Below are 20,693 nucleotides of genomic sequence, written 5' to 3'. Positions count from 1 at the left end.
CTGAAACTACAAACAACAGAACAAGCACTTGAGACCCCAGAGAAGGTTTACTTCCCTGCCCCCAGTGAGGGGCGCAGACCCGGGGTGGGGGGCAGGCGTGCTGGGGGGCATCCTTACCTTGTCAAATGCGGTGGCTTTCTGCTCGGGCGGGGGTGTGGGAGCTGTCTTTAACTGGGCCGTGAGAGCCTGAACTTGAGCCATCACAGCATTGTCAAGGGCAGGAGACTGTGGTTTTGGAGGCTGCTGGAAAGTCTGAAGGATCTGCTGAAGCTTAAAGACCGGGTAAACTGATCAGCCACACCACCAGGTCAGACCAGTGTGTCAAAGGTATCTTACTACTGAGAGAGAGCCCTTCGAGGTGACTCGGAACACACAGGCAGCGAGAAAGCCAGGAAAAAGCCAAGGTTTTTTTGCGAATAAATACAATCAGGGATACAAGGCGCGCTGCTTCAAGTTAAAAATATATGTTGACAACCCAAATGGTGAAAAATAATGGTCAAAAAGAAGTGAAAATACACTGAATAGTGAGCAAGGTAAACACTGGTTTTGAGTTTGCGGTCTGAGAGCCTGGCCCGGGGCCGGCAGCACCGGCCGGAGCAGCTCTGGAGTCCCTCCCTGTCACCGCTCAGTCCCAGGGCTGCCCCCTTCCACGTCCCCCCTTACTCGGTGCCACCCCCCCCATCCAAGGCAATTCTCATCGAAGAGCACAACCATTTCCTCCCTTAGGCGTGTTCGTCGTTAGGGACAGGACGTTAACGAACAGCAGCATCAAACCGCAAACCACGTGACCCGGTGGGTGGGCTACCTGCTGGCCCTGAGTGCTCTGGAACAGCTGGGCCACCGCGGCGAAAGCATCGGAGCTGGGCAGCTGGGGGACAGGTGGTACCGAGTTTGCCGTGGCCAGTGGGGGTTCTGAAGAGGCTTTCACTGGAGGAGGGGGTGAACCTGAAAAAGGAAAGGATGTTAAGGCCTAAGGAAACTTTAATGTACCCACCTTCCTGTTTACATCGCATTAAGCTTTTTTACTAAGACAACACTCGGTCCAGTTTCACACAGTAAAAAGAGAGATTGTGGTACCAGAGTGTGTACTATATTGAGTCTCGGAAGAATGGTGTTCTCACTGTAAGTCATTATGGGAAAAACACCCTGTACCTTCTGCAATGTGTCCTTCTTATGAAAAAGTCCCGCCACTAGAAAGAGACCCCGAACACCGCATGGACGGAAGACACAGCCTCCCTGTGCTCACAGGCACGCGGGGCCTCACCCTCGTTGTTGGGGACACTGTCTGCTCCGGGGGCGGCATTGCAGCTCCCCGCTGCCATGTCCAGAAGAGGCTGGATGATTTCAATCTTGAATACTCCATTTTTCTGCCAAAGGTTCAGCACACGGACTATTTTACTCTGTTAATTGTGAGAAAACATGAACACGCGGTAAATATTTGCATAAATAATTCATTGTACCTCACTGAGGAAGTGAAGAAAAAGTCCTAGGCCAATTTTTCCATACTAAATCTGTTGTGTAAACAGGAAAGAAAATTTATCGCCAGAACCGCAGCCTGGCTGGACGGCTGTGATGAGCCCTTCATCAGCAGTGTGAGCTGCCGTAAGAGAGGGACGGGGAAGGAACCCAAAGGACCATAACCTAGAGACTCAAGAGAAATGGATTATTTAATAACGAAGAAATGTATTCGAAGTCTTCATATTTAATCTATAGTTAAAAAGAAACCCTATCACTGGAAAAGTTACAGAAGAATTTCTTCAGGATGACTAAAAAAATTACAGTATGTATTTTTAATTTATTGATTTTTTTTACAGAGAAAAGGAGGGAGGGAGAAACATCAACTTGTCATGGTTGATCCATTCCGTTATGCATTCGTGGCTGATTCCTGTGCACGCCCTGACAGGGGATCGGAACTGCGACCTTGGCGTACGGGGACGACAAGCTAACCAACTGAGCTACAAGTCAGCTGTTCCGCGCACCAGTAAGTATGGAGGTCCAGGTGTGTGCGTAGGGCGGAACTCTGGTCTCCCACCGAAGGAACGGTGTTCTTCTCACGTGCCTCCCCCCACAAGAGCACTCCTCCCGTGTGAGCACGGAGCCCACAACCCAGCGTGTTTCTCCCACCCCCCGGAGCCCGCACGCCGCAACACCAGCCCCGGGTGTGAGGCACCAGTCTGCTGTCTGACTGCTGGTGGAGACCACTTACGCTCTCGCACCGCTGTCCCTTCTGGAACAAGCTGCCGTCTGAGACGAACCCTGCCTTTCTCGACCATAGAATTTCTTAATCACTCAGCCTCAAGTCCTCCTCTCTGCCTTCCTTAAAACAAGATGGTGCTCCTTTCATATTTCAGTAGTATGACATTCCTAATGGACTTTACAAGAAAACAGACAGCCCTGGCTGCTGTGGCTCAGTAGGTTGGGCATTGTCCCCAAAACTGAAAGGTCGCTGGTTTGATTCCTAGTCGGGGCACATGCGTGGGTTGGAGGCCGGGTCCCCAGTAGGAAGCTCGTTTGAGAGGCAATTGATCAATGTTTCTCCCCCTCTCTTTCTCCCTCCTTTCTAAAAATAAATAAAATCTTAAAAGAAAAAAATAGATAAATATGAGATGATCATTACAGAAAAGATGGGGTTTGTTTCAAGTTTAGAAATTACTGTATGACTAGAAAATACCATAGAGGCTTCCAACATCTAAAATACATTTAAATATTTCACAAATAAGAACAAGTTTTAATTAAAAAATTACTAACTATACCTTATCTTCAGATGGACAAAGATATAAATATTGGAATGTGGCGGTTATGTTTTTAGAGAATCTTGGCCCAAAAACATCTTTATCCGTCCCAAACTGATGACGAGACTGTCGCACAATTGAGTCGATCACATACAGTCCCGGAACCTTGTACTCGGGTTTACACTGCGAAGACAAAGATGGAAAGTCAACGCAAACCAGCGAAAGCACAGGCTGACAGCCATCAACACCACGGCCTCTCTGCACAGACCACCTGCGGCCCGGCTGGCCGGGGCCCCCACAGGTCTACGCAGGGCCGCCCTCCTCTTCGTACTTCAGACCCCCAGGATCGTGCCGCTCTCCCGTCCCTCTGCTCCCACAGCCCCCCCGAATCAGCACTACTGTACCAACCCCTAAACCACTTCCATACAAATCCAAAGCAACCTAAAAAAAAATAATTTTTACCTTTAAAAATTATGGACAAGGGAATGTTAACATACAGTACCAGAGAAACAAAAACTAACAGAGGGCGTTCTCGGACTAGGGCACTGACCAGCTGGCCAGGGCACAGGAACAGACACCCACATACATCCCAGTGATGCACCGTTTCCGAGGGCGAGTTCACAGTGAAAGCGAAGCCACATTTAACCCACAGCCGCGTAGCCGCCCCATCTCTCCCCCAGGCCAGCCCCAAGGTGGAATGGCCAACAGAGGGCAGGGCAGAGCCAATGTGGCCCAGTCAAGCAACAGAGCCCCCTGCAGGCGTCCGCGAGAATCTCAGTGGGGGAGCAGGCTATCAGCCAGTAGGTTCCCTTTCCTTTTATTCGTGTACACGTATGTAATAAAATGAGTAGATCCAAATGTGCACGCAGGGGGAGGTGTGCCGGTCACACCATTATGAAGCACACTACCCCTGTGACTAAGAATGACGCAATCATGCCAGGAGCAGGGAAAAGCCGGACAAGTTCTATTATAAAGTGCTTTCATCTGAAATGCTTCGAGATGGACCTAGTGCCCATAGATGACCAGGGCGCTGGGCGGGGGCACACTGGGCAGGGGTGAGTCCTGGCAGGCAGTGTACAGGGGCCTGTCCTTGAGGGCCCACCACGCAGCGGGCACTCAGTCAACAGGACTGCCCTAAAGTTGTTTTGTTTCTTTAAAAAGAGCCTCTAGTGGCAACCTATTGGCTTTGCGTCTTTACAAGCAAGCATCCGAACTACAATTTACAAAGCAAATTCCAAATATTGCACACAATTAAAGTGAGGTAATCATAAAATGGATAGTTACCTTTTTGATGAACTTTTCTACTATTTGAACTACATGTTTATAAAGCTGAAAAGAATTACAAGAAAATTATTTAGTTTACATGTCTACATTTCCTGCAATATAGTTAGAAAATACTTAAAACCTTGAAATTTGCATAATTTAAACGATTCTCAAGATAACACTGAATAAACCATCAGAAATATCAGCTGAAAAGTCATCCATTGAAAAAATATCAGAAAATTAACTCAAACACCAAACTGCAACCCCGCCCCCAAACAGAAGGCCCCTCTCTTAGATCTCTAATCAACAACCTTCATGAAGGGCTATTCACGAGAGGGGTAAGAGCAATGGAGTCAAATCTAAATCGTGCAGTTTCTAAAATGAATCACTTATTTAGCTTTCATCTTGGGTAAGAAATTTTATTTCACACAGCCCAAATTATTCTTTTAAACAAAAATGAAGCTAATACTTAGCTGATTCATGACAAGAATTAAACAAAATTAAAATCTTGGCTACTCTACGCTCCACTTCTGGGAGTTCCCCTTTTCCGCACCCCACACACACAAAAGGTGATGATCCATGTGAGGTGACAGTACTAATTAGCTTAACTGTGGTAATCACTGAACGATGCCCAGGCATCAAATCATGTTTTAGCACATGTTATTACGTGTACACAATCTTTGCTTGTTAACTGTATGTCAACCAAGCTGGGAAACTGCACGAGGGAAGTACCAGTGACAAGAGGACAGAGGGCCTGCACAGATGCACAGGACAAACTCTCAAGTTCAGGAACAGGTTCGAAATTTCAAAACCATTCTCTCAAGTTACACATGTTGACTTCACTCTTACCTTAATGGCTTTAATAGCAGCTTTTGTGATGAGAATCATCTTGGCTCTAGAGATGGGAGGTTTCATGTCCATAAGTGAAAAAAGCTTAAAAAAAAAGCAAAACATTTTTTTTAATTACAGGTAAAGGGAGAGGTCAATTCACAAGTTCTACAAAGGCATCTGCAGTCTATTAACTAGAAGAGTAACAGACACTTGGGACTAAGTGTAAAGAATGTGACTAGTAAAGAAAAACCAAGAGCTATCCTATGTGACTGTGCCACCACTAAGAAAGTGGGAAACGATCATACTAAAACATCAAGAAAGGGGAAAGGGGGGAACATTAAGAAATTTACAGAACATACAACCAAAAAAATCATAAAATTTTACTGAGTTAAAAAATGATTTAAATGTAAACAAATACTGTTTTCCTAAACTGAAATGGCAACAGTGTGACTCAGTATTTAATGTAATTTCAATCCAAATCTCACTGAGATTTGAGTATTCAAATAATTCTAAGATTCATTTGAAGAAACATGTGTATTAAAATTAAGTGAGAAATTTAAAGTGCCATTATAAAGCTGTAACTCACAGTTTCTTGACTCAGTGGGTGAATAACAACCATACATAGCAAATCACCCGGCAGTGAACCCAACAGTCAGGAGCTCCCATGAGTTTAAAGCCCCCCCCGAGACATAACGAGAGCCCAGGTTCTAAAGACACGATCCTGACGACGAGATGTTCACGTCTACCTTTTTAAAAAAGTATATTTTACTATTTCTGCTAATACAGTTGTCCCATTTCCTCCTCCCCTTTATCACCCTCAGTCCTCCACCCCTCCTCCCACCAGCATTCCCCCACCCAGTTCATGTCCCCAGGTCGTACACATAAGTTCTTTGGCTTCCCCATTTCCCATACTATTCTTAATCTCCTCCTGTCTATTTTGTACTGACCATTTATGCTTCTTATTCCCCATACCTTTTCCTCCATTCTCCCCCTTCCCCTCCCTATTGATAACCCTTCATGTAATCTCCATTTCTGTGATTCTATTCCTATTCTAGTTGTTTGCTTAGGGGTTTTTTGTTTTTGTTTTGGTTTGGTTTTCAGGTTCAGTTGTTGATAGTTGTGAGTTTGCTGTCATTTTACTGTTCATAGTTTTGATCATCTTTTTGTGATGATGAACTCCTTTAAATTGACTTTATCTGGGAAGCACTATATCTGCCCTTCCATTCTAAATGAAAGCTTTTGCTAGATAGAGTCATCTTGGATGTAGGTCCTTGCCTTCCATGACTTTGAATACTTCCTTCCAGCCTCTTCTTACCCATAAGGTTTCTTTTGAGAAATCAGCTCATAGTCTTATGGGAACTCCTTTGTAGGTACGGTCTCCTTTTCTCTTGCTGCTCTTAAGATTCTCTCATCTTTAATCTTGGGCAATTTAGTTAGGATGCACCTTCGTGTGTTCCTCCTTGGGTCCCACTTCTTTGGGAATCTCTGAGCTTCCTGGACTTCCTGGAAGTCTGTTTCCTTCCTTCACAGACTGGGGAAGTTTTCCTTCATTACGTTTTTTAATAAGTTTTCAATTTCTTGCTCTTCCCCTTCTCCTCCAGGCACCCGATTCGAATGTTGGAACATTTAAAGTTGTCCTGGAAGTTCCTAAGCCTCTCATTTTTTTGAATTCTTGTTCCTTCATTCTGTTCCAGTTGAATATTTATTTCTTCCTTTGTTCCAAACTATTGACTTGAGTCTCAATTTCCTTCCCTTCACTGTTGGTTCCCTGTATACTTTTCTTTATTTCACTTTGCATGGTCTTCACTTCTCCCTCTATTTTGCAACCATACTCAGCCATTTCTGTGAGCATCCTGATTACCAGCATTTTGAACTTTGCATCTGATAGGCTGGATATTTCCTCATCACTTAGTTCTTTTTCTGGAGTTTTGATCTATTCCTTTATTTGGGCCATATTTCTTTGCCTTGGTATACCTGTTACATTGTAAGGCGAGGAGCCTTAGGTATTCACCAGGGCAGGGCAACCCACAGAGCGGCACTGTGGCACTGTGTGTGGGAGGGGTCCAAGAGGGAACAATGCCACTTGCTCGGCTCTCAGCTGGCTTTCAGTCACTTCCCCCGCTACCTACAAGCAAATTGGGCCCTTCTGGTGCTGATTCTCGGGTGTGTGTGTATGTGTGTGTGTGTTTGTGTGTTGTAGGACCCAGTAGGTCTCTCCAACAAAATCTCCCGTGAGGCTGGGAGTTTCTCCCACTGCCTCACCCCCCACAGGTTTTTGCAGTCCGAGGTTTTGAGGGTTGATCTCCCCGCACTGGAACCCTAGGCTGTGTGGTCTGTCTTGCTCCCTAGTCATTCCTCCTGTTCATCTGCACCCAAATCTGGGGCGCCCTAGTCCTCCAGCTGCTCCTTGCTGTGAGCCCTACACCTGACTATTGGTCTCAGCCCCTCCTACTGGTCTGGATGAATGTTTCTCTTTTAACTCCTTGGTTGTCAGATTTCCACACAGTTCAATTTCCTGGCAGTTCTGGTCGTTTTTCATCTTTGCACTTGTTGTTGTCCTTCTTTTGGTTGTGCAAGGCACAAAGCGTATCTACTTACGCCTCCATCTTGGCCAGAAGCCTAGACCCACCTTCTCAAATGGTTGTTTCTGTTTCATTTAATCACAGGCACATACCAAACACCTGGGATTTCTAAAAGAATATTTTGAAATAGGCATTCTCAACCTTATTTGAATCATATCTCTATTTCTCCCAATTAATGTTAACTTCAAATATGGAATTCCTAAAACACAGACCTTTACTAGACCACTACTAAGAGGCTAGCCTAAAAAACAGAAGTCTCATTTCCCAGAGGGGTAAGCCCTACTTGGCAACATATCCTGAAACGCAGAATTTTCCCATAAATAATAAGATATAGAAAACAGAAGAAACAAAGATATTAACACAGAAATTCACTTTTGAAAAGAAATATCTAAATAACTATGGTCATAATTCTTTATTACTTAATTTAGCGATGTAATAATTTTTCTTGAGGATGCTCACTAATTGAAAAGCAATTAGAAAGGAAAGTAATATTTGAGATATATAAATCAAAAACAAGAAATACTGAAAATATTTCAATTTAAATACAAATTCTAAAATTATACAGGTAAAAAACTAAAAAAGTCAACATTACATGAAATATGTAATATACATTTATAAAGGCTAGACAGTTGTTTATTCCTGTTCTATTTCCTCCTTTATACCTTAAAGCAGAGAAAGGGGGGTGCAAAAAAGTTAATACATGGGTCTTAAGAATGAGCAACAGTGAGAACTACTTCTCTGGCCATTAAAATTTGAGAACCACTTTAATGAAGCCCAAGCCAGAGCTAATAGGGCTTCATTGCGTCCCTGTTGGGGACATTCACTAATGTTCCAAACAGGATTTCTTGACCATTTTAGCAGTAAGTGACCTGCTATATCAAAGTAACAGCCAACTGAGCTCACACAACAGACCAGGTAAGTGTATCTTCTGACGAAATCCTCCATGCAGTCTATATATTTTAAAAGGTATCAGGACTTATCAAAAAATTAAAGTCCAGGCCCTGGCTGGTGTAGCTCAGTGGATTGAGCCCAGGCCTGCGAACCACACAATCGCGGTTCGGTTCCCAGTCAGGGCACATGCCTGGGTTGCAGGCCAGTTCCCAGCAGGGCACTCACGAGAAGCAACCATACACTGATATTTCTCTCCTTCTCTCCTTCCCTTCCCTCTAAAGATAAATAAATAAAATCTTTATTTAAAAAAATTAAAGTCCAGACTATAGTGTATAATAGTATAACCGTCATTCAGGCAAAAGACTAGCAAGAGAGCCCTTAAGCAGCATCCTCTAAGACTCAGAGGACGAGTGTCCTCTGACCCATAAAGCAAAGACGGCCAGGTAGAGGACGGGGGCTGACCTCGGAGGGCCTGCTCTGCGCAGGGGAGAGCTGAGTTGTAGTGGTACGTTATTTTATTTAATTACCAGGTTGGCCAAAAAGTATTTGTTTTTTTCCATACAGTGGCTCTAGTAGCGCTTAGTTGTCTTTAACTTCACTTGAAACAATTTTGTTAGGTTGTATTGTGACAGCTGTCATATCAGTGCGCATTTAAAAACTTTACCAAAATTGGTAAATTTTTGTGTGGCCCTTTTAATACTAAAGATGGAAGAAAACATGCAATATTTTTTGGCATATTATGCTTTATTATTTCAGGAGAGGTAACAACGCAACTGAAATGCAGAAAAAGATCTGTGCAGTGTATGGAGAAGGTGCTGTGATGGATCAAACACGTCAAAAGTGGTTTGCTTTTGAGAGGGGGCCGAATGAAGGGACACCAAGGCCAATCCCAGAAATTAAAGCCATTTGCATGGTCAAATGCTATGCGGTTAATTAGGATGCAAACCTTGTTCTTTCAGTATGAAGCGATACCAGTTTTTGAAAGTGATTCCCAAGTCCAACCAGTTTAAGAAGACATAAGTGGCAAGAAAGCAGAAATGCAATGTTGGATCATTTTTCATTCATTCAACAAAATTTGAGAACTTTGTTGAATAGTTCTCAAGTCAAGCCAATATCAATATCAAGTGAGGGGCTTGATATTGTAACCTCAGTGTCTGGGCACAAGGAAGGAGACAGTGGTCTTTCGAAGCCTTACAGATGACCACCCTTCAAACAGCTCTTCTGTGTTAAGCACTTCAAAGCTTCCATCGCATTTAAGCTTCTTACGCAGAAGTTTCAAAACTGGAGGTTTAATCAAAATTATATTTTAAAAGCTCAATAAAAGGCATTAGTACTTCACTAACCTCTTCATGGTGCAAAGCCACTGCATAGGTCCCCTTACATTTAGATCGAGGCCTCCATTAGACGCAGTGACCCAGAGATTGTGCCAGAAGCAACAGCCTTTACAGCACCGTGCACACGGACAGTGCTCACTGGGACGGAGACACGAGTGACCTCTATGGCGAGGCAGACATTATAGTTCCACTTTACAGATGAAAACACTGAGGCACAGAAGTTCAAGAATCTGCTCAGAGTCACACAGCTGATTAAGAGTGATTTCAATCTGCAGTCTACCATTACTCAAAGCTCGAATTCCTTCCAATACATACCCAACAATAACAAAGTTCTTTAATATTCTAATACATTAGCACAAAGGAATAGCGCAGATATTAAAGACAATGAAGACTACACTGTGAAGCAAGAGAAAATATATGCATTTAGACCCAGTGAAAAGGTAGTACTAAAATATAACTGTTATAAGGGAGTGGGCCCAAAGATTTTTTTTAGTAACAAACAAAAAAGTGGCACAGAAGTAAAGTGATTTTACTTCGACCCAGCAACAGGTCAGAGGAAATGCACTGAGTCCTCACCGAGTCTCAAGCCTGCTGCAATGAATGACTCTGAGTAAGAGGAGTTAACTGTCACGCCACCGCACTGGCCGAGACACTGGGGAAGCATCGCCCCTGTGCGGATCGAAGACTCACGATTCAGATCACGGCTACCAAGTTTCGGAAAACAGCACGAACGCAGGCTCCACAATCGGGCAATCCTGGGAAACCCTCACGGGGTCAGAGAGACCTTCTTCTTCTTCACGGGGGTGGGGGTGGGGGTGGGGGGGTGTAACAGCCCTTGTTGTTCAGGAAAGTCTGAGGGTGCGAACGATTCATTCACCAGCACTTAATGCAGCACCTGGCCCAGAGTACGCATGCACTGGATGTCAGCTCACGCTCCCTCCAGCACACACAGTTCTGTTAAAAAAGGAAGAATCCTGGAGAAACTCCAGAGCAGGTCTGTCAAACCGCGGGTGGACATACAATGGGTCCCAGAAGTGAGCTGGGCCGGGCAGAGAACGCCCGGACACGCAGCACGGCAGGGAGCGCCTGGTGCAGCCTCTCACTCGGGGTGTGCTGTGCGTGCACACGCTCCCCCGCTCAGAGTGGCACCGAAATTCTTACTGTGGGGTCGTGGAAACAGACAGAAAACCAAAGGCAGTTAATTATGCAGAAAAATTCTTCTGTTTTACAACTGAGGAAAAGAAAGCCCAAACCAACCACTGGGCACCTCTCAGTGAGGCAGAGTCCCCGCACCAGTGTCTCACCTCTTACGAACACGCACTGGGGAAGGCAGCATTGCCACGTGAGAAAAACTGCCCTGCTGTTCCCAGACCACACAGGGCAGTAGATACATAACAGCACAGGGGTGAAGGCAACGCAGGCTGCAGTGTTTCCTGGCCAGTATCCAATCTCGGCCAACAAACTTGAAAGAAAAACCTACCAGTTTTATATACAAAACTTGAACACTATAAAACTTAATATAATTCCAACGAACTCTATTAATGAAGGTTTTTCTTCATGAAATACCACCAACAAAAAACAACAAAAACAACAAACAAAACAGACACTGGTTATTATGGAGCAAGTAAGACAGAACTGGTTGTGAAACTGGGCCCAAACGTGATGATTTTGGGCAAACGACTTAAGCTGTCAGTCCTACTGTCCGCACACGTGAGAAGGATACCGTTTTCTACTTCCCAGGTACGTGATAACTACATTAGTTTCTGCACATGGACTGGCCAGCATTTCACAGGCCACAGGGCAGTGCCTCGGTCAGGGAGAGGACGTGTGAACGCAGCCACAGAGAGCCATGCGGTGCCCACACACAGACCAGCAGCAAGCACCCAGGGGACGAAATGCACTCAGAGCGCCACCATAGACGAGGAAAAACATACTGCCAGCAACAGACGTGAGTCTGACTCTCTGCTTTGGCACAAGCTGCATGATTACGAGAAATCTGAGAGTGAACATCGTCCTCTCGCATGACGTACAGAGGCTCGATACACAAAATATTAAAAAAATTGGAGCAGACCTTTCACCTCACAATCCCTTATATCAACAAGACTTATGTCAACAATAAAGAATGAGAATATTTGGCCACGACACCTACAAAATCCAGGGTTTTGGTGTTAGTCAAGGTAAAATGATACTGTGCTGTTTACTAATGGTATAAACTTTGACAAGTTTAGTTAACCTTTCTAAACCTCAGGGACTTTTTAAAAACCTGCAAAGGAGACTCGCCCTCACTTCCACTCTCTGTGCTGTCCAGAGTAAACGAGACAACGCACGGAAACCTGGGGGCCTGGCACGGGCCTGGCCCGGAAAGTGCGGCTACGCAGAGCCCCGCCCGCAGAGCCCCGCCCGAGCAGGACTCTGTTCAGGTGACCCTCATTTCTCTGTGTTACATCTACTGCCCAAGCACTGCATGCAGCACACCCTTCTCAATGGTGAAAACGTTGCAGTATCAAAGACTTTTCACTCTGGCTGGTGTGGCTCCGTGGAGGAAGCGCTGGCCTGCAAACCAAAGGGTCGCTGGTTCGATTCCCAGCCAGGGCACAAGCCTGGGTTGCAGGCCAGGTCTCCAGGTGGAGGGCATGTGAGAGGCAACCACACAGATGTTTCTCTCTCTTACTAAAACCTTAAAAAAAAAAAGCTGTAGAGCACCTCAGTACCTACTCCAGTACTCACACCAACGCCGTGACCGCGTCACAACAGCCCTGGCCGATGCTGGCTAGCGACACAGGCTCAGCCACTCACGTGCTCCGGTGGTCACCGCACCCTCCCACTTCTGACCCCGAATCTCCCTCTGACACTGCCTTCCAGGTTTATTCCTACATTACTGGCATCTAGCACATTGTCTTTGGTGTCAGTTTTCCGTTTCTGTAGTAACACATTACAACAAACTCCGCTGCTTCACACAGCTGAGATGGATCACCCCACAGCTTGGGAACCAAGGCGCTGCAGGCAGCGCTGCGCTCCTGGTGGAGCCTCTGGGGCAGACCTGTCCTGCCTTCTCCCACTCCCAGAGGGCACCTGCCTGCCTGGGGCCCAAGCCCACCCTCCTCCAAGCCTGCAGTGCGGCGTCTTCTCTGCTCTGGGACCCCTGCTTCTGCGGCCACACCTCTCTCACTCCCCTGCCTCTCCCACAGAAGGGTCTCGGATTAGGCTGGGCTCATCCAGTTGGTCACTTACTGCTGAAATGTGTGATAGTTAACCCATCCCTTTAACTTAATCTCATCTGCAAATTCTCTTTGGCCACATTTGAACATATTCACACATTCTAGAATTCAGAACCTAGAGGGGTGGGAGTGGCATTATTTATTATAATCATTAAATTTTTTTTTGAGAGAGAGAGGGAAGGAGGGAGAAAGAGAGGAATAGAAGTATCTCTCGGTTGTCTCTCCTATGTGCCCCAACTGAGGACCGAACCTGTAACCAGGCACGTGTCCTGACTGGAACTGCACCCGCAACCCTTCGTTTTGTGGGATGATACCCAACCCACAAGCCACACCAGTCAGGGCCATTACTTATTATTACTTTTTTAAAAACAGTGCTTAATTCATTGTTAAACTCACACCCACTATAAACTGAAACTCCTGAGACCGTTTGCACAGGCCTCTGTCGCGACTAGACCGCAAGCTGACTCCACTCCAGTGTCCGAGTCCGGAAACGTTTCTCCGCTGACTGACGCAGCAGCTCCTCCCATCACTTGGTATTTCATGAACCCGCTTTACATGCCTCCCCCCAACTCAATGTTTTTTTAAAAATTAAAAAGAACAGAACTTACCTGTAGGATGACTTTATCTGCTACTCCTTGGACACTGCCAGTTAGCTAAAATTCACTGAGCAATACATCTGTCATCCTGCCTCCATTTTTGTAATTTATTCATGATGAAAGCCTGACAATTACCAGTTTACAGAGCTTGTTAGATAAAACACACTTTACAAAGCAAAGAAGTTTAATTTAGTGTAGTATAAGTCATGAGTGAATCTGTTCTGGTTCCTAGTGACTAGACATTTCTAGAAAGTCATAAAACTAACAACCGGCAGAGGAAAAAGTTACCGGCGTCAAGCCCACAATTTCTGAAATACGTCCTTTTCTATTTTTTTGAAACTGAACTGTCAAAGCAATGAAGGGGATTAGAAGACTACATACTAGTCTACATAATGTTTTTAACTTTTTCAATCCCTCAAACAATATTTCCCTTCAGAACCTTTTTCAGTGGGACACTTACTCCTGCCCCTTCCCCCTAATTAAAAACAAATACCTACAGAGTGACAGGCTGGTAGTCAAATCTCCCCCCATAGATGCAGATATCAAAGCGTTTAATTCTACAATTTTTCTTTTGTTCATCTGACCTAACATGACCTACCACATATACTGGTTTCAACCAAACCAAGAGTTAAGTCCGACATAACTTTAATGTTTATTACTAACATATAAACATGAAAGTACATATAAACATCAAGTTTTTTCAACAAAACCTAATTAGGAGAAAACTTTAAAATCATTTTTCTGCAAATATGCTCTGTCATCTGATTACAGCCCGAAGACAACCCATAGAAGCCCCGCTGCGAGAACAACCAGGTGAGGGGCAGTTTCCAGCCCCGCCCACCCGCTGCTTCACACCAGGTCTTTACCCGGCTTCGCCCAAGGCCTGTCTGAGCTACACCTCCTCACTACCCACTGGGATGACCCGCATGAGGGATGCAGGGTGGGGGCTGGGGCGGCAAATCAGCCCCTCGGCTAAGGGCCACTCTGCCCTCTCCCTGGGGGCAGAGTACAGTCAGTACCACGTACAAACACGAAGATATATTAGTGAAACAGAAGAAGGTACAGAGGAAAGTTAACTCAATTAAGAAAAACAACCCTAATAACTAATTAACAAACACAGAAAAGTTCAGCCTTACTAGTAAGCAGTCAGAAGACAGAGATGTAACTCCTCAGCCACCTAACCGCCTTAAGTGTTGAAGAGCATAACGCAAACAGCAAACTCTGCTGATGGGGCCCAGTAGGTGGGTTTTAATCTAGGGAAAAGTTTAAAACAATTTTAAAAATGTCTAAATCTTTTATATCTGATACTTTTATTTCTAGAAATTGGTAAAATAGTATGTTCTCAAATTTTCCATGATGATAATTTAAAATTAGAAAATAATGCCATGTTATTCCACAACCATACAAAAATTCCCAAAAACAAGTGGAGGAAAAAAGAAAAAAAGAAATCCTCTAAAACATTAATGGTATTTGGTGAAATATTTTCTAATTTAACTTTGCCTAACTTTCATTAACTTTAAAATTTAAAAAATTTTTCTTTAAATATTTTATTTTCAGACAGAGGGGAGGAGGGAGAGAGGGAAATATCAATGTGTGGTTGCTTCTCACGCGCCCCCTACTGGGGACCTGGCCTGCAACCAGGCATGTGCCCTGACTGGGAATTGAACTGGCAACCCTTTGGTTGGCAGGCTGACACTCAATCCACTGAACCACATCAGCCAGAGCTGAAAAAAAACTTTAATTTGTGTCTGTCTGAGACACAAAAGGCATTTCTCCTACTTCAAATATAAACTTATAGAATCATCATTATTAGATGCAACTTATCCATGGTGTAACCCCCTTTTTTTTTAAGTTAGCAATTACGTCTAAATTAATGGCTAATAAATCTTTAATAAAACTTCAAAATTACTAAAACAAATTTTTCAAAGTAAGTTTAAAAATTGGCCCCATTAAAAATATAACTGAAGCTCTTGTGGATATAAAACCCAAATCTGTCCTGACCAATGTGGTCCAATGGGTTGGGCACTGTCCCAAAAAAACGAAAGGTTGCTGGTTTGATTCCCAGTCAGGGCGCATGCCTGGGTCATGGGTTTGGTCCCAGTCCAGGTGTGTATGAGAGGCAACCAATCAATGTTTCTTTCTCTCTTCCTTCTTCCCTTCTCTTCTCTCTAAAAAGAAACAAACCAAATCTGAGAAATCACTCTTCAAATGTATTTTTGGTTGACACCTGTGTGTTAACTAACATACCCCTTTAATTGACAATATATAATTCACTCCTATGTAAATTCTATTTACTTTACATAGTCAAATCCTTTGAAGTCCAACTATTTAACTGATTTCCACTTGCTTAGGAGGCAGGGAGACATTAATATGAAATACTCCTAAAACGGGACAAATTTACAAAGCTTTTTACAAAACACATACAAGTGCAATATACAGTTAACACTAAATATGGACCCACTGTTGGGTGAACTGCTTCTACATGCACTTAAGAGAGTGGAGTAGAGTAATGTAGCAAACAGCAGTTTAGACATCATCTGCATTATTTCCCACTTTTTAATTATATCACAAACCCTAATTCTGTTACCATTTGCTGCTGGCAGAACTGATTTTCTGAGTAATTTCTGAGGACACACTCTGCAGAGCACGCCTAACTAAAGCTCCCCTGTGTGAGACCAATGCCCCTCCCACTTCCATGGGTCTAGGCCTCCTCGCCTCCTCGGCCTGTGCCCGCCCTCCTGCCCCCTCACCAGTGCTCTGCCCCGCTGTGTTCCAGGCACAGGGGGGTTTAGTCCCCGCCTCCACCCCGGCTCACCCAACTGCAGTCAAGCCGCAACTCCTTTTCACTTGCTCAAGAAACAGGCCAGAAGGTGATTTTAGAAAACGTCAAATGTTTCATTCATACCATCACTCTATTTTACTAGCACAGATGCCAGATTTCAAAATCACTTTTACTGTGCCTTGCTAGTGAACTTGGTGTACCCCGAAGTTGGCTATAAAACATTTCTCTCTTAGACCTCAAGAGAAAAAATAAAAATTGTTTTCTGGACAATCATTTGACGAGATGAAAATAACAAACATCTCCCCCACTTCATGTGTTTTATCCAGACCCTGTTACTTCCGTAAAGTTGCAATGACTGGACCTATGCACATGCTGGGACTGAAACAGAAAATGTTAACATTTATAAAATCCCTCATCAATTAAAATTTTTAATTTTGAAAATAAATTATAAAGAAAATATCATTGCCTAAGGGTGTATCCTGAATTTTAAACCTTGTACTACTGCATTATTGTGGATGACTTAAAAACTAACCAAACTTCATTATTCTTTTTTAAAGATTTTATGTATTTATCTTTAGGGGGGAAGGGAAGGAGAGAGAGAAACATCAATACATGGTTGCCTCTTGTGCGTTCCCTGCTGGGAACTGGACTGCAACCCAGGCATGTGCCCTGGCTGGGAATCGAACCACGGCCCTTTGGTTTGCACGCCCATGATCAATCCACCAAGCTACACCAGCCGGGGCCAAAGTTCATTAAACAATGACACATGCTTCCAAAAGCATACACTGGAGCACTCTGCTGCTCTGCTTCCCGTCTCCCAAAAAGCTCCACAGTGCGCCCTCTCACTTCATCAACCATCCAAAAGACGAAAATCAGCCATGCAAACACTTCTGAGCAGCCATCAAGGCATGGGCTGGACTCAGACAAATCTCAGAACAGCCATCCCTACACCACGACCTTGCACAATTCGCACATTTCCAGCATGCCTACCTTTAAAGTGGAAAGAACACGAAGACATACATAAAACACCTAACCCACTGGGTGGCGTCTGGTTGGTATTCAACAAGCAAATGCAGGATCCCTCTCCTGTCTTCCCTCCAAATGTCCCCGCTGGATCTCGAAACTAGAGGTATCTTGGGAACTTAGGGTTCATTACTAACACCACAATTCACAGAGCCATTTAGTGTCTGGCAGGTGCTGTTTTAACCTTACGGAGCGCAAGCTGCTGCCTTTCCCTGCCCCCTCTCCTTCCCTCACAGGCAGCACCTCCTAAAACTCGGGGGTGCCCAGGAGACTTGCAGCCAGGGAGCAGTGGGCAGCGGCAGCTGGCTGAAGGAAGGCTCACCCCCCACCCTGTCTCCCAGGCCCCCTTCCTGTGACTTCCCAGTGAGCCCAAGCAGCCTGGCCAGTACTCATCTCTCTCCTGTAACAGTTGAATCTCAGTTCTTGAACTCTCCCATCCTGAACAATGTGCTTCTGGTTCTTGACCAAAACTTCGGTTCTACAGCCGACAACCCTTTCATGCTGCTACCTGTATGATCAGGCACCCCTTTCTCAGGAAACAAGAGATTCGGTTTTCAAATGAACAGCTTACTGAACAGACCTGCGGAACAAGGGCAGTCTAAGAACCGAGGTCCCACTGGACTCTCAGAGAACCAAAGCAGCCCTGCCCAGGCCCTCTTCTGCACCACTGTCCCCAGCTTCAACAGAATACTCTCAAAAGTTTTAAAGATGTTTAAAAAAAGAAAATCAAGCCCAGGCTGGTGTAGCTCAGTGGGTTGAGCGTGGGCCTACGAACCAGACAATCGCGGTTCGATTCCCAGTCAGGGCACATGCCTGGGTTGCAGGCCGGTTCCTTGCAGGCTAACTACCAGCAGGGGACGCACAAAAGGCAACCATACATTGATGTTTCTCTCCCTCTCTCCTTCCCCTCTAAAGATAAATAAATAAATAAAATCTTTAAAAAAAAAAAAGAAAATCAGACCAAGCAACAAAACAATGAAGATAATGTGTTAAAGCCTAGCAGTTTTGTGCTGTTCTGTAAATATCTCGGAGATCACATAGCACAAAAGCCCTCCCTACAGAGCACAGGGGCAAACACAAGGCCCTCGGGCCCAGTCCGGCCCTCCACCTTGCTTCTGCTCACGGAGGCGCCGAGCTCTCGATGAACTGTTAAGGAGCAGTTACGTTTACACAGTCCTAAAGTTACCTTCGGCCCTTGGAAGGCAACCGCGAGGCTGCTGTGGCCCCAGTGAAAGTGAGTTGGACACCCCCACTCTAGAGGGTACAGTGTGGTGGTTTCTGCTGTATTCACAGTTGTGCGGCCCTCAACACCACTTCCAGGCAGAATGTTTTCACCACCCCATCCAAAGAAAAGCAGAGCCCGACAGCGGTCACTCTGCCTTCTCCCTTGTCCCAGCCAGTGGTCAAATTCTTGTCTCTATGGATCCATCTGTTCTAGGCATTTCATGTATTTTTAAAAACCTAACTTTGTAAAATATACATTTATATTTATTAAGCAATGGTAAAGGCCTTTATAAAGATTTGAACATATCTCCCAATGAACTCCAAACTTGACTGCTACTTCTCAAATGATTTATCATTCAGCATCTCTTAATGAAGCTGAACTAGATGATACATAATTATTAAAGCTTAAAAATATTTTACCTGTTTCCTAAAGGCTTAAATGGTATATTACTGTAATTTCCGTATTACAGGCTTCCTTGAGGCAGAACATCATAATTCTGCTTCAGCTGAAACGCAACCCTGACGAAGTTCAAAGGGGGAACAGAGGGGAACCCTCGCGATCCAGTGCACGGACCGCGGACACTGCAAAGGGAGGCTGAGACTACAGGTTTTGTCAGCTGCTGCTCTCGAAGGTGACGGCGCACCTGGAGTGGAGCGACGGGAGAAATCCCCCCAGGGTCGGGTAGTAAGTGGGCAAGTTGTCTCCACACACAATAATAAAGCTGACTGAAGGTCATTTTATCATCATCAAGCACCGGCAATAAAAGCAAGGACAAAATTTTGCTGACTGGGGGCTCTTGAAGTTTTCAACTACCACGCTGTGGTGGCTGTTAAGTTTCAACAATAGGTAAGCATGGAATCTGCACGTCTGCATTACGGATACTTTAACAAGTAGTCTATTCTCAGGCAAGTTCAAGTAGGAAACCCTGCAGTTCCATGGCCAGGGCCCCAAACACACCGACCCACGTGCCTCGGCACTGGAAGAGATACTACAGAGGTTCAGGACAGCCTGCACGTGTCTGGAGCTCAGCGGTCTCTGTCCTGTGGTACACACACACACACCCCTGCGGACCCTGTGCTTAAACAGCGCTTCTGAAACACAACTGCATGCCGTTCTTTTGGTATAAATATTTACAAATAGCCAGAATCAGCTTGGAACAAAGGTACAACGAAATACAAAGCTTGAAGATCCATGAATAAAAAGTTATAGAGAAGGTCACCATGGTGAAGACTTCCCAACTATTTTATATCTGTTGCATCATGTACAAGTTTTTGTAATTAAAATTAATAACAAGTGTGCTTCAATCAATTATAGGTAAAGATAAGATCGATAATTCTGGCTGTGTCTACTGAATATAATATGTGATGATCAACTTTGACGGTCACTGACAAATGCACAGAAGGGAAGGCCTGAAAATAAATTGGAGTGCTATTATTCATTATTGTGACAGACCAGTATGTAAACAAGTTTTTCTACCTTTTCCCAAAAGATATTAATGGAATTTAAAACTATTAACCAGCTTTCTTCCCATCGCAATACTTATTTGTAACTGGTATGAAGTTCAGTTTCTTTCCTGGCTGATTCTGTGACTATTTCTGAAAATAATTTTGTTGTAAGAGAGTAATGTGCTTAGCCAGGGCTGGTGGGGCTCAGTGGATTGTGCGCCGGGCTGTGAAAAAAGGGTCACTGGTTCGATTCCCAGACACGGCATGTGCCTGGGTAGTGGGCCAGGTCCCCAGTGGGGGGTGGGGGGTGTGAGAGGCAATGGGTTGACGTATCTTTCTTTCTCCCTCCCTTCCCCTCTCTCTGCTCTCAATGTCCAACATGCCGGGTACACCCCTGCTCTCCCAACTGGGACCGCTGACCCACGTGGACGGGCACCCGATCACCAACCACCGGGACACGTGATAACTCTGAAGAGGTTCTCGGACGATCCTCCCCTTTTAACTGAGCTCTAGTGGCCGTCAGTCTCTCACATTTTCACATCACACTGTGGCTTCTGTCCTGAACTCCACTCCAGAGTTACACTGGACTTCTTGCAGAATTCTCTGCTACGTGGCCAGTGCCGCATGGGCATATCAAGGTTTCTATATACTTATTCGTACTTTCACAAGCACCAATAAAGACCTCTATAAAGGAATGAAAAGTAATCAATAAGCCATGCAAATACTGAACAGGATGAAGGTGGCCAGCATATAACATTATAATACTGTTTG

At 44.8% G+C, this 20,693-nt stretch overlaps 1 protein-coding gene across 5 annotated transcripts in view; it reads right to left on the bottom strand.

Moving 5' to 3' along the window:
- SCAF4 (SR-related CTD associated factor 4) overlaps nucleotides 1-20,693 on the bottom strand; it is a 55,299-nt gene that overhangs the window by 28,333 nt on the left and 6,273 nt on the right. For all 5 annotated transcript variants that reach the window (XM_037040553.1, XM_037040555.1, XM_037040556.1 and 2 more), the window contains exons 2-7: nucleotides 4,845-4,928; nucleotides 4,017-4,061; nucleotides 2,754-2,915; nucleotides 1,265-1,400; nucleotides 806-945; nucleotides 118-270 (exon numbers count right to left, since the gene is read on the bottom strand). In XM_037040553.1, the coding sequence (XP_036896448.1) occupies nucleotides 118-270; nucleotides 806-945; nucleotides 1,265-1,400; nucleotides 2,754-2,915; nucleotides 4,017-4,061; nucleotides 4,845-4,928 (720 nt within the window). The remainder of the gene's footprint in view (nucleotides 1-117; nucleotides 271-805; nucleotides 946-1,264; nucleotides 1,401-2,753; nucleotides 2,916-4,016; nucleotides 4,062-4,844; nucleotides 4,929-20,693) is intronic.

The sequence above is a fragment of the Sturnira hondurensis genome, unplaced genomic scaffold (genome assembly GCF_014824575.4).
Source record: "Sturnira hondurensis isolate 20B ecotype Veracruz unplaced genomic scaffold, ASM1482457v3 Scaffold0002640, whole genome shotgun sequence".
NCBI lineage: Eukaryota > Metazoa > Chordata > Mammalia > Chiroptera > Phyllostomidae > Sturnira > Sturnira hondurensis.
This window is presented reverse-complemented; position numbering and strand designations above follow the sequence as displayed.